We start from the raw sequence: 14,142 nt of genomic DNA, 5'->3' as shown, positions 1-14,142 counted from the left end.
AGGACAATCCCTGCAGAACCCAGAGGAGTCCAGCTCGAATGACCCTTAAGGAAGTTCAACACTCATGATAAGCACAGGATAGCTCACCCCAGCAAAGCTGAGGTGAGTTCCCACATCCTGTACTGTGAAGTCTCCCCTTTCCTTGCCACAATTCCTGGGAAAGCTGGAACCCAGCTTTGGGATCACACACCCTGCATAGCACAATTAAAAAAGGAAGCCAAAAGCTTCAAGGAACCGACCGCCACTCACAGCAGGTAACAAATACAGCACTTGGTTTATTTTTGTTCTCGACTGAAACAAGACTCAGTAGGTTCCTTACCCAAGCCACTCCTGAAGTGAGCAGAGACTTGCAGCAAGAAGTCTTCAGAGGTACAGTATTTGTATCATACAGAGTACACAATAAATTACTATCTACATGCCACAGACCTACAAAAAGTTACATACAATGTAAAAAATACAGTATTTTCTGCTCGTTTTTTTGTTTTAAATTTTTTTTCTGTACATTTTTTTTTAATTTACATTTTCATATACACTTTTTGTAAACGTTTGTGTGTTTTTAGCAACTGAAACCACATAACAGTTATGGACTTACAGCATCACTCTTACCTTTCTAAAGCAACACTTGCACCCACGAAACAGCTTTTAGCTTGTTTGCTCCTTCATTTCTACTTTGGCACCACCACACCTCACACCGTACTCCCAGCTACTTAGTCTGCTTTAGCCGTGTCCTCCCCAGGGAGGAACACAATTAGACTGGAATTTGTGCTTTGATAACAAAGTTCAGAAGGAAAACCATCACGTTAACTACTTCACCATCACATTTACCTGATATTTTACTGCGCCGTTCCAACTTCTCCTGCACTAACTGTTTTACATCATCAGCATGCAAACAAGTCTGATTATGACTCAATCAATAACATGAATATACTGAAAAACAACTACAAGGGTTAAATATCCAAAGGAATGTAGACTTAGCAAGGTTTACCAAGTTAAGAAGTCTAAGCTAATAGCATGGATTGACATGTTAAGATTTGAAACACACTGAAGTATACAATTTGATTTTCAGTGTAAAAACATCTGTACTAAAGAAAACATGGAATTACTCCTGGCCACACAATTTATACTACTCAAAGTGAAAACTACATTGACTAGAAACCTCCTGCTTACCACACATACTCCTGGTGTGAAATAGGGATCCCTGAAGTTTATAAAAGCCAAGCTTCAAAAATTGCTACTTGGAGTACACAACTCAAGACCCTGCTGAAAAGGAAAAGCAGTTTCAGTGTCCGGCCCATTGGAGAGTGAATCGCCCCAGGCTGGCACTTTGTACACACACTGTTCCATGGAACCCACTCAGCCACTTGGATCTAATCCCAGAGCACTGAGGAGGGGAGGTGCCCTCGGGAGGGACTGCAGCCCAATCTCCTGCTCCAGGCAGGGCCAACCCTGAAATCAAGCCAAGCTCGGGATTCTGTCACACTGAATCCTGGGAACATCCCAGGACAAGTACACAGCTCCTCTTGGGCCTCTCCCTTGCTTCACTGACCCCACAGAGCCAATTTATTCCTTTAACCAAGAGCCTCCCATTTAAATCTCAGGAAAGCTGCTCACTCTTGCTCCGTGCTTCTCAGGCAAGACCCTGAAATCAACTCAGGTGTTGAACTGCTGAGGGTTTTGGATCACCAGGTACAGAACTACATTCATGGCTGTTGACAACAGAACTGTACAACAACTTTTTTTTTTTTGCTGATCTGGGGACCTGAAAGAATTTTTTTTTTAATTCCTTAAAATTACAACAACAAAAGAAAACCAAGGCAGGCATTCAAAGCATTGATATACCACAGCAAGTTTTGCCTTAATACAGTTTACAGATTACCACCTCATTTATTATTGCCAAAAGACTCTATGGTGCATTCAAAATTTCAACCTAATACAATCCAGACTCAGTGCTAAGACCGACAGCTGAGGGTTTGCCACTTGGGTTTGGGTTTGAGTTCAAAGAAGAAGGTGCCTTCCAGATCACTCGGAGGAGAACTGCTAAGGCTTTCTTCCCGCTGCTCATGTCTTCACAGGAGTCTTCACTAGAAGGAACAGTGGGAAAGGTAATTTTAACAAAGCACAACCCCTTCAAAGTGGCAAAGTACTCCTCAATCCTGGGGTTTCTTGCACGCTTTTCTGCTCCTAGTAGCAACATCCCACATCTAAATGCTCCTCAAGGCAAATTTCCTGATGCCAACAACATCCTACTGATCAAGAAGCCAGTGCTCCAGACACCAAACATGAATTCTCCAGGAGACTGGAAACCTTTGCAAGCCTTCCTGCCTTAAAACCAACAGTGCCTCCCCACACCCTTCTGAGTACCTCTGAACACCACAATAACAGCTCCCCCTTCTTTCCACGTGCCCATGGATATTCTCAGAGCTAACACTTTTTTCTCCCCCAAGTAGCAGCCATAGTTCTACAGAGCTGCCATGACCACTACAGGAAGAGGAGAACTCCCAACAAATGCAGCAGCCAAGGTTACCAACCTCTCACTTCCATTGAAACATCCCCCCTCAGGGATGGTTGGCAGCTCGGGAACACTGTAGTAACTGTTCTGCAGGTTTTGGGCCGTCCGCCTCGACACAATCCAAACCAGTTTTTTGTGATCAGGCTTGCAGCATTCAGGAGAAGAATAATCTGCCAGGCATTTAGAGACCAGTTCCCTCCAGTAAAGTAGGTCACTATCACTGATCTGGAAAAAGAAAACAAAAAACACAAAAATCCCTCAGAAATAAATTAGTCTGTAACACACAGGCTCTAAAGATAACCCCTCCCTCCATTTCACCTTCTTGGAAAAGACCTGGAAAAAACATCAGTCAAGCCAAAAGTGAGTCATAACTGTGATACCTTTGTCAAAGTTGCTTTTGAAGGTGAACTACCAACTCCTACACACCTTCCAGACAAGTCCCTGTTCAAGGTGGAGTTACACTGACAGTTTGCCTGTCAGTCCTTGTTACCATTTCCATTATCACTTCCAAAGGAGAAATGAAACAAAAGGCTATTCTATTTTAAAACTGAATTAAATTTTCTTAAAATCCCATTTTCAAATGGAAGCAAATTTTTAAACTACTTTAAAATGGAAAAAAAAATTTAAGCCACCATTTTAAAAGATAATAATATTGTACTTTAAGGAACTTCTTCCATCCCTTAAGAAACTGGGGTTGTTCAAAGTGTCTGAAGAGTGAAAAGCTGCTTCTAGGCCATCAACAGAGGCAGCATGCAGCTCCTATTTTAGTCCATGGGATATCCTGAGCTGCAAGGGACCCACAGGCATCCAAGCATTGTGTAGTTCAGCTCCTGGCTGTGCACAGGACAGTTCCACCAATTCCACCCTGTGCCCATTCCCTGGGGAGACTGTTCAGTGCCTGACCTCCATGTGGGGAACAACCTTTTCCTGATATGCAGCCCAACCCTCTCCTGACACAGCTTCAGCCATTCCCTCAGGTCCAATCAGTCAGGCAAAAGGAATAACCAGCCCAGCAGCCACAGAACAGACTGGATGTTTCTCCAGAACACACAGCCAGAGCTGTACAAGTTCAGTCAGCTGCCTGTTAAAGCACTGCACACACACTGGGTCAGCAGTTCCTCTGATTTTACACATTTAAGCTTGTTTTTTAACTGCTGCTTTCAGCCAAACAGAACCTGTAAGGACACATTTAGGGACCCCTAAATGTAACATCACCATCATGAGCAGTGTCAGCCCAAACAATTGGCAAAGCAATCCACTGGGAATACTCACCTTTGAATGCTTTTGAACACGCAGAAGGATCTCCAATAGCTCAACAGATTTCAGCGCCTGAACTTCCAGAGTGAGAAGGCACAAGGCCAGGACAGACGGCTAAAAGGAGCAGAAAACACCACTCAGCACCCCAGCCATGACAAACTTACTCAGAAGATACAAACAACTGCCTCTACTCACTTTTGCTTTAGAGAAGACCAGACGGCAGATGCAAGCTTTTAGCTGTGCTTCCAACCTGTCCAGATTCAATACTTCTTTCCTGTGGGACACCAAGAGAAGAAGGGTCAGGATCAACAAGGACTCCTTCACCTGAGGCTGAGATCATTTCAGAGAGAAACTCAGCCAACACCAACTCACCTTTCTGAGGTATGACAGAGTACAATAGCATGGTACAAGTGCAAGAAGGTTAAGGCAGTAGTAGCTTTAAATTCAAAGTGCAACTTTTCTGAAATTATCTTTTCCATCCGTTTCAGGTCGGACACAGTGCATTTACATTGGCTGATCCGGATGATCTCGTGAGCAGACGGGATATTGCATTCCTCCTCCACCACACGGGCGGCCAGCTGCATGCAGCAAACTCCAATGCAAGACAAATGCTTGGGTTTCACCTAAAAACCGGAGCAAGAGCCATGAGTACAGCATCCCTCCGTGTTCCTACACCTCACTTCAGCTGCAGCAAAGCCCACAAGGCAGCACCGACCCTCTGGGGTTGAGGAGGTGAACTCCACAGTGCCTCGGGTTGTTCGAACAAATGGAGGTGGGAACTGCAATTCCCTGCTCCTCCAAGCGGCAGTGCTCGCCCACCCTCGCTTACAGCCCGTACAAATCCAGTCTGAGCCTGTTCTGGGCAGCCCCATCCCTCCACAGCTCATTCCTGCTCTTCTCTCCCTCTACCACTGTAGCCACTTCAAGGACAGCCAGACCAGAACTGAAGGAACTTCGTCTTTTCTGCTGATGTAATAAAGAGGAACTGGTCTAGCTCCAAGCTTCCTGCCTTAAAGCAGCACAACCACGATAAAAACAAGCAGGAAATGATCACTTGGTGTCGGTCCCAAGGCTAAGCTAAGCTTTAACAGAGCACCCAGGGACAGCTTTTAATACTGATTGGCTTGTTTCCCTTAATTCCTCCCCTCTCAGACATCTACATGGTGATGGTTACAGATTAAATTATTAGAGGAAGTAAATCAAGCTGCTACTTGTCTTCAGGGGTAAAAGGAACTGCACTCAGCTCCAGGTTCACAAAGGAGACCTCGGAGCAGCTGCTGAACGCACAGACTGAATCAACAGCCACGCTCATACCTTCATAAGAGCCAAGAATCTGTCCAGAATGTTGACAGCCAAAACAAACGTTTCGGTTGCAAATCCAAAGAAGTTGGTCAGACTCCAAAGATCTTCCACCTTGGCATTCCTTTGTCTTGGACACAGAGTGTTTTCATTCTATGGAAAGAGAGGCAAAGTCAGAATTATTCTCTGGCACCAGCAACCACCGTGCCTCACTCCCTAAATCCTCTTTTATCTAGATCAAACAGAAGCAATTTTTTCCTTAAATGCTTTATTTCATTTAACTCGAAAAGAAAATAAATTTAGGCACTCGGGACTCCAATCACACCACGGTTCAGAGATTACAGCCAGGTCCCGAGTCCCACTGGTGCAACAGCCAGCACAACCACACTTCCTTCTCCACTCGCTTATTTTAAGACACATTTAAGACTTAAGTTACCAAACAGTGACTCCCGACCTTCGAAATGACCACACAGCTCTCTGCCTTGCATGTCAATATTTAAGCAACAGCTCTGCTTTCACAACAAACAAGCAGACTTATCGCAGGGATTTTTTTTTTTGTTAAATATTAAAGCTCTTCCCAGAGAGCTCACAAGCACCCGAAGGCAATAATAAACTCACAATGAACTCACAGTGAGGAACTTTGGTCGTTAACGCAGAGATGTTTATGGTCTATTTACATTGGGCAGTTCAGCACTGAGCGGTTCTGAGTTTATTTCCCCAGATCTCGCCAATGCCTGCCTGACATCCCACCTCCCCCGACGGAAACAATACAGAACCTCTCGCTGCTGTGCTCCCTCTAAGTTTCAACAGTAAACACTAAACCCCTGAAGATTTTGCTTGCCCTGCAGCTCGCAGCGCTTGGTACCGTTAATACAGACGGAGACGGAATTAAAACAAAAGGCAAACGGTGCATACAGAGAAAAGAATTAACTTTTCACAGTTAACGCGCTTTAAATTACACTACCCGGAGTTTTCTCTGAAATTGTCTCCCTGCCCTGAGGAGCCCCCCGACGCCCTCACCCACCTCGGCGGTGCCCTCGATGAGGCTGAGCCCCTTCTCGCGGGGCTGGAACCGCCCCTCCAGCTCCAGATGGAGGTTCAGCTGCTTGAAAAGCCACAGCGCCTCGCTGCTCATCTTCCCTTTCCTTCGCCTCCTTCCCCTCCGCAGCAGGGAAACAAAGGCGCCCCGCAGGCCGGGGGCCAGGGGACACCGGGCCCCCCCCGGCGGCCCTCACCGCTCGGGGAGGGGGAGGCGAGCCCGGCTCCCGTCACCGCGCGGACGGGGGAGGGCTCGGCCGCTGACCCCGCATCCAGGCAGGGCGGCCTGGACCCCCGCGGGGAGTCACGGCACCGTCACGGCACCATCCCCAGCCGCTGCCCGTCCGCCCCGGCCCCGGCCCCGCTCCAAGATGGCGGCGCCGCGTCCCCGCCCACGGCTTCTGTTGTCCCGCGCGGAGCGATCCCCGCCGGTGAGGCGGCGCACGTAAGTCAAAGTCCACCCCGACCCGCGCCACCCGACGGCGCCCAGACTGGTCCCCGCGATCCGGGCAGGGTCCGGCCGGACAGCGGAGCTCCAACTCAGCGGGGAGCGGGGCGGCACCGCGCTGTCGCGGCGGGGCGGCGAGGCCGCGCGGAAGGACACAGCGAGAGACGCATCACACCTTTAAAGGGACGCCAGCGGCGCCTCATCCGTTTTGAAAAGACCGCCCAAACCCTCCCGCGCTCGGATTGGCCCGCAATTCCCAGCCGCTGATTGGCTGGCGACGCCTCTCGCCCCGCCCCCCCACCTCGCGGAGGGGCGTGTTGTTTACCTGCGGCGATTGGCTGCCGACCGAGGTCAGGCCTGTTCTGATTGGCCAGGCGAGTTCTGCCTCCGCCCCGCCCCCTGCTCCGGGCCCTGGCAACCGTGACGGGCCCGCGCGCGCGCGTCCTGAGGCGATGGCGGGGGGTGGCAGAGACCCTCAGTGCCACAGCGCTCCCGAGTCCCCACACCCTCAGTGCCACAGCGCTCCCGTGTCCCCACACCCTCAGTGCCACAGCGCTCCCGTGTCCCCACACCCCGTCCCAGCGCTCCCGTGTCCCCATACAGAATAAAGATGAACACTGACCTGACTAGAGCTGCCTGAGGATGCTCAGCCCCCGCGGGTCAAACTGTGGTATCTCTGTGGGACTCTCCTCATGTTATTCCTTGAGGGTTCCAAACACCCATCTGGGTTTAAAACCCCTCCGTGTCCTACTTCAGGCTGAGAGATTTCTGTGCAGCCTGCTGTTGCAGTGATTTTGGAATGGGCACTTGCAAGCTTCACTTCTTGTGGAATGAATCCAAGGCCCAAAAGGTCAGGAAGGAGATGGTGGATCAACCCCTTAAGTCAAAGGCTGCATCAAAAGTCATCTCAGCTTAATGGAGTCCTCATGAGCAGATAAAACAAAATAAATCATGGTCTGGAGAATGTGTGGGGCTGTTCCAATGCTCATGGACAAACACAAAGGGATGTGTGTCCCAGGACAAACCCAAACTGCAGCGACTGGATGTGTACACACTGGAGACAAAAGTCTGGGGAGGTGACTCCGGCAGATTAGTGCTGGGTTTGATCTGGTGAGGTTCCACAGCTCCAACAAACAGAACGTGTTTATGAAATGTCACAGGCTGGAAAAGCAAATCCGCCTTCTCCACCGAGCCATCGTCAGTGCTGAGCTCTGCCAAGCTCTATTTCGAGGCACAGTCCCCGTCTGCAATGCCAGTGATGACGGCCAACACTTTCCTCAAGCCTCTTTTGATGCCAAGGACTCTGAGATTCCCATAAACACGGCTGACTTTTCCCCAGGGCATTCCTGACAAGGGCTGGAGTTCCTGTAGGTACCAGCAGATATACCTGAGGTCCCATGGTGCATGAACTGGCACGCTGACTGATTTTTGGGGAGGATAAAAGCTGTTTTAGACAGGGATCTGCTCCAGTATGAACAATTGCTGTTAATTGGAACCAACTTCCAACCAGCTCCATGCAGTGACATCATTCAGGTAAATGTTTATGGGATGAGTCTCTCAGCTCCAGTCCCTGGTATTCAAATCCCCTCAGTGGTTGCTCCCTTCTTTGCTTCCCCACATTCCCAAATGTATCTTACCATCACAGAGATGGAATGGGGATGTTCTTCCTCCTCCAGCTGCTGTAGGAAACCATGCAGTGGAACACATGTTCCAGTTTACCTAAAAGGGTAAAAAAAAGTTCATTTTATAATCACAGAGCATGACAGCTCCAAAAATATCAATTCAGATACCTGCTTGAACACACACGTGCATTTCCCTTTTCCAATTTAAACCTAATAGAGCATTCTGAAAAATTATCCTTCATATCCATGGAGCCTGAGGGTGGGAAATCCCTTAGCAGAGCATGGCTCATTTCCTAGGTTAGGAGAGAGGGATCCCTGCCCCATCTTTGTTCCTCAGTATTAACTCACTTGTTGGAAACAGCTCAGTAGGATCAAGGTAAAAAAAAAAAAAAAAACACACCAAACCCTAAGGGTCCTAAATATAAGTGATGGATTGCAGCTTTGGAATTAAAAAAAGGGAAAATGAGTCTGCTGCCTGTGCTGCCTGGACCTGGCAGAACAATGGAGTGTTGTGGGCAAAGGAGGAGCCATGGTGAGGTCAGCAAACAAAATCTGTTGTTGCTTTCTATTTTTTTTCCTTATGCAAGGAATAATTTTCTTTCAGTGTGGCATTTATCTGGGATTCGGGGAAGTGTGAATGTGGGGGAGAATGAGAAGTGTTCTCAGCATTCTGAGGAAACACAGTTTACCTCTTCTGTGATGTGCTTTGCAGAGCAGCAATTCCTTCCTGGCATTCTTCAGGAACCCAAAGATGCACATCCTATCAAACGGGGATTATTTTAACCAGCCTTTCCAAACTATCTTCCAGCACGGCCGGGCAGAACGTGTCCAGGCATGCCCTGAGCAGCTCCTGGGAATGGCTGAGCTGTGCAGTGACTGGCAGGGCACGCAGAGGTGTTGATTGGGCCTTGTGGCATGTGGATTTCCACACCAATAGGATTACAAACCATGGTGATTAAGGGACACGAGTAATTAACACTCCAGACACAGGCATTGTCTGCCCACTCCGGACACCCACAGAAGAAAAACAGGGGGCACTTGGAACAGCACTGGAACAACAGCTCCCTCCAGCCACTTACCCAAAGAGCTCTTCACAATTTACAGGGAGGGAATGAGTCTGGGAGATGAAATTATCAATAAATCTGTCCGAGTTTAAAGCTCGTTCCCCAGGCAGCAGCCCCTGAAGGAAAGTGCCATTTGATCCTCCAGTAGCCACGGGAGCAACACTCCCACTGCTCCAGCTCCTGTCTGCCCAGAGTGTAATTCCACACCTCTCACCTGGTGCTCCTGGAAATCGAGTTCAGCACTCATAAATAAATGAATTTATTCGGATTGAACGCTTGCTGCCTACGAGACCAAAGGAGAGCGAGGCACCTGATAAGAGATTAACTGGAGGTTGGTGCAGGGAAGAGGTTCACAGGACAAACCCAGAGAGGAGCAGTGACAGAGCATCTCCCAGAGACCACACCTCAATTCCAGGAAGGGAGGGGGCAGAAAAGAGAAACCCAGCCTGTTTGCTCAGGAAACTCAGAGCACAAAGTATTTTGGGCTGACAAGACCCAAACACAAATCAACAGAAACTTAGTAAGGGACAGAATCTCTGTTCTCATCTAAATGAATCTGCCCTGGACTGATAGCACATATTTTGCTTACTGAAAATAAAAGCTGGCTTATTAATATTAATATAATGCCCATGTGTACTGTGTTGGACACCACAGAATTCACCACCCCTGGTACTGACAGAGCAGGAGGAAAAGGCTGCAGAGTGAGCTGGCTCCGTGCTGAACCCAATGCTCTGCCTGTGTTGTCATGGAGGCCTCTCCACACACAGAGCTGGAAAGATCTAGAAAGTGCTCAGGAGCAAACAGCAAGAGGCCAGTGCAACCTATTTTTTTTTCAGTCATCAACTCTCTTTTTGGAGGGTTTAGAAATGGCTCTGGCATGAGAAGAGGAAGGAGGAACCTTGCCCCCAATGCAAATCCTCACACAAAGGAAGGTGACTCCATCACAGCAAGAATACCTGCAGTTCTGAGGTTGCAGCAGCCCCACCTTGCTCAAACTTCCCTCTCTGGTCACCGAGAAAAAGGAAGGAAGCAGGGAAGACTCCAGATCTATGACACATTCCAGATCTTACCAGGTGACTACAATTATTCATGATTTCTGTGGGGGTGGATGCAGGTACCTTTTGCCTTAGTCCTCAGTGGTTCCCACTCAGAAACCTGTGCTGCACCTTCAGGTCTAACAAAACCCAACTTCCTGCCTTTTTTAGCTCCTCACTCCAGATGCACGTTCCCCTTTGTGCAGGCAGCACTTGAGCAGCAGCTGGAGGTGCAGCCCCAGTTCTGCTCCCCCTGCAGCACAGGGAACCTTCCAGGAGCCAGGAGAACAACATCAAATGGCAATAATTTGCCTTCAGTGCAAGTTGAATTGTCTGAGAGGCTGCTGTGTGTTTCAATAGCCTCCTGCTTGTCCAAGCATGACCACAGAACCAGCAGTTTGCTCACAGGCCTCCTTTAATAACCATTTGTTACTGGAAGCTGCATTTAATTCACTGTGTATTTTTGTCACTTACTTTAAGTGGGTTCTTGTATTTAATTGACAGGATAATTCTAGGCAGTGTACTTAAGGCAGCTTTAGAAAGTTTGGTGGTTTTTTTTGTTTTTTGTTTTTTTTTAGAAAGGTGGTTGTGCATAATTTCAGGAGGCGTTTTCAAAATCACAGGGATTCTGCATAAATGGAATTTAAAGTAGTCATTAAAAGTTAAAGCAAGAAGAAAGAAATGCAGCCACCTTCCTGCCTGTACAGCTAGGAACCTGCTGAGTAAAATTACCTGCTAGGAAGCATTTAGCTGCAAGGACTGGATATTGTAGATTTATTTTATGATTTTACACTTCTTTCCCAATTTAACATTCCATTTTCCATAAACATGACCAGTCCCTTAACTGGCAACTGGAATTCTGGAAGCCTTGCAGACTCTGCTGACCTTATCCCTGTGCCAGTGAGGAATATCCATTTCCCCCTTGCTTTCCAAATGACAGCTTTTAGTTGTTTCACACCCATGGGCTGCTCTCACTCCCCAGCAATCCCTACCTCTGCTTCCTGAGATGAATTGCTGTGTGGAGGGTGAAGGGAGATGCTTGAATTTCCACGCCCAGCACCACAGATGTTTCCCAAGGAACAGCTGCAGGAACATTTCCAGCATAGCTCTGTCTTCAGATACGGCATCCAGGCACGTTTCACTCACACACTCTTGTACTTGCCAGAAAAACAATTCAGATACTCTTCCTCAGATGCAAACATGATCCTGATGCACACAGAAAAGTGAAAATTATCCATTGGAAAAGGCACACCTACAACCATCACAGCAGCACCATTCATTTTGCAAGGTTATAAACCCCTACAGGGCTGGGATCAGCTCCCCAGGACACAAAATAGCCAATTATAATATTGATGTCCACAGTAAATGGGTAATTCACATGAACTGCCTTGTAAACACGAGAAAATACAGGAATGTTTATGTTTTGGAAGGGAAAAATGGAAGAAAACCTGTATTCACTGACACCACTCTGCCATACTAAAAAGGTAAAAGTGGGAATTCTGCTAAGGAGGAGGAACATTCTAATAATCTATTTCCTAGGAAGAATGATGGATTTAGTGGTGGGATCCCCAGGGTGCAGGGGACAGTCTGAAGGTATTACTGTCACCAAGTTAAATGAAATAGAGCCTGAACAGAGCACGTTCCACACAGCAAAGCAAACTGCAGAAAATAGCAGCTCTGCTTGAGAAAATTACATTATGGGGCTGTTTATTTAGCAAAACTAAATCAGGCAAAAAGGTTAATTCAGTGTCTGCAGTTCCCCTCTCAGAATTAATCACTGAGTGAGGTGAAAGAGGTGCTTCATTTGCTAATGTGAGCACGTATTCCACTGTTCTGGATGAAAGCAGAACAGTGTCCTGGTGTTTTGAGAAGCTCCATGCTGGTAACAGATAGGAAGGGAACCTTGTGCAGCTCAAAGAGAAGGGTTCGTTTTCCTAGTAAATAATTTAAATTCCTGCTGGCAGGAAGAGCAGGGTGGGAACAGCTCCACAATGTCCTGAGAGGCTGTGGAGCTGTTCCACTCGAGCTGACACTGCTGTCATTCCACTGATGGTGGTTCCTAAGGTCAACAAACTCCTCTAACAGCTGCACTGCAAAGCTCAAAGAAATGAAGGAGCCTGCATCTAGTTTCCTTTTTCCCTTTGCCACATTCTTCAGGAATACTTTATTTTTTTTTTTTTTTTCCAAAGGGCAGCTAATTATTGCCTGTAGGAACAAGCACAGCTGATGTACTCATAAGCTGAGCAAAGCCTTGTCAGGTAATTTCACCACAAACCAAGTTTTTAGGGCTCTCCTTGTTTCCTCCTGCTGCTTTTTCCCCAACATTTCACATTTGCAGAAAGGAGAGTTTAAATTTTTTTTTTCAGTTCTGGAAAATCGAGGAAATCCTCAGAGCTGTTTCCCTTAATTTTTCGTTAGGGTTTTTTATTTAAACCAACATCAATTTGTCTCCTCTGGGCTGATCAAAGCCTGCTTGGTAGTTGAAGGATCACAGGTTGGCAATAAATATAGATAAGTTATGTAATACCTGGAGTCAAAGCACAAATAGAGTGATAACAGGAGGGATAGCTGGGCTTGCTCTGTCACAGCCAAACCCAAACAGCAGTTATTTTTATAACCTTGCATGTTTCCTGCCCCTTGGGACATTCGAATGCTTCACAAACTATTTTAATGTAGCCCCACAACCTGCCTGGCACCAAGGTGGATTTTCCCTTGCTCTGAGGCTGCTGAGCTTTGCATGCCCCTGCTGAACTTTGAGTGCACCTAGGTTGGGTGGGTATGAAAATCACCACTAACTTTTGCATCCGTGGGCTGGACTCACTGGTCAGAGACAGGCAGGGAGCAGCACCCGTGTCTCCAAAGCACCACAGAGCCAAAAACCACCACAGCATCTGGCTGCTCCTCTGAAGGGATTTTAAACAGCACAGATAGAAATGTCAGCTGTAAGGATACATGGAATTGTAGAGTTGGCACAGACCTTAAAGATCATTCCAGTTCATTCCATGGGCAGGGACAACTTCCACAAAACCACTTTAAGGACCCTGTCCAGTCTGGGCTTGGACACTGCCAGGGATAATAATAAAATAAAAATGGAAGGGAGCAGCACACGGCAGGCTTGCACTTGAAGAACAGTTCACCCTGTGCACAGAGGAGTTGCTGTAGCAAAACCAGCCTTTCCTTTCAGTCTTGTATGTTACTAGGGAAAGAGTTAAAAAAAGCTTGAGATGGGTGAATTTTTAGTAAACCGATTCAGAGTTAATTTGCTAGAAAATGAATAGAAAAAAAAACAACCTATGTTCTCTCACCGTGATTTATGTCACTGTGCTTATTATCTCCGGAGGAAATCCTCCTTTGTGTGCTGTCTGAACAGCCAATAACTACAGATACTGGAAGGAGTTTAAAGAAAATAATTTGCCTTTGCTCTGAACTTCTTGCTTTTATCTCTTCATTTCAACCTCTGGTGGTGCAGCAAGATTCTGACACTCATCACCCTGCCAGGATCTGCATGCCAAGTATTGATTCTTTTCCTGGTCTTTGCTGTACGGTATTCTAACACAAATACATTAAAAAACCAAAAAAACAAAAAACAACAAAAAACCCCCACACACACACAAAAAAGGCTAGGTTACAAAAGGATTTAAACACTCAAAAGCTTGTCCAGTTATCCAGGAATAAACGGAGCTATGAGACAACAGCTCAGCTCCCTTAACACTTGAGGCATCTTGTGCTGTCAGTGGGAATGCCAGGCACAGCCTGGAAACAAGGAAAAGGACAGTGCTGCAGGCCTTGGAGCCGGGAAAAGGCCTAAGGAAGTAAATAAAGTCCAGGGCAAATCCCTGTTTACATTCTGCAGCGCAGTAAATAAGGGATC

At 47.1% G+C, this 14,142-nt stretch overlaps 1 protein-coding gene across 1 annotated transcript; it reads right to left on the bottom strand.

Annotated features, from left to right (window-relative positions):
- Nucleotides 1–255: 255 nt before the first annotated feature.
- Nucleotides 256–6,472, bottom strand: CCNG2 (cyclin G2). Its single transcript, XM_033061170.1, is given in 8 exon segments — nt 256–2,050; nt 2,053–2,081; nt 2,529–2,734; nt 3,782–3,880; nt 3,962–4,040; nt 4,139–4,389; nt 5,081–5,218; nt 6,090–6,472. Coding segments are annotated over 8 exon segments (1,014 nt in total). The 5' UTR covers nt 6,201–6,472; the 3' UTR covers nt 256–1,949.
- Between the last annotated feature and the right edge of the window lie 7,670 nt (nt 6,473–14,142).

Source organism: Catharus ustulatus, chromosome 5 (genome assembly GCF_009819885.2).
Source record: "Catharus ustulatus isolate bCatUst1 chromosome 5, bCatUst1.pri.v2, whole genome shotgun sequence".
Classification (NCBI taxonomy): Eukaryota; Metazoa; Chordata; class Aves; order Passeriformes; family Turdidae; genus Catharus; species Catharus ustulatus.
The sequence above is the reverse complement of the archived record's forward strand: the minus strand, read 5'-3'. Positions and strand labels throughout refer to the sequence as shown.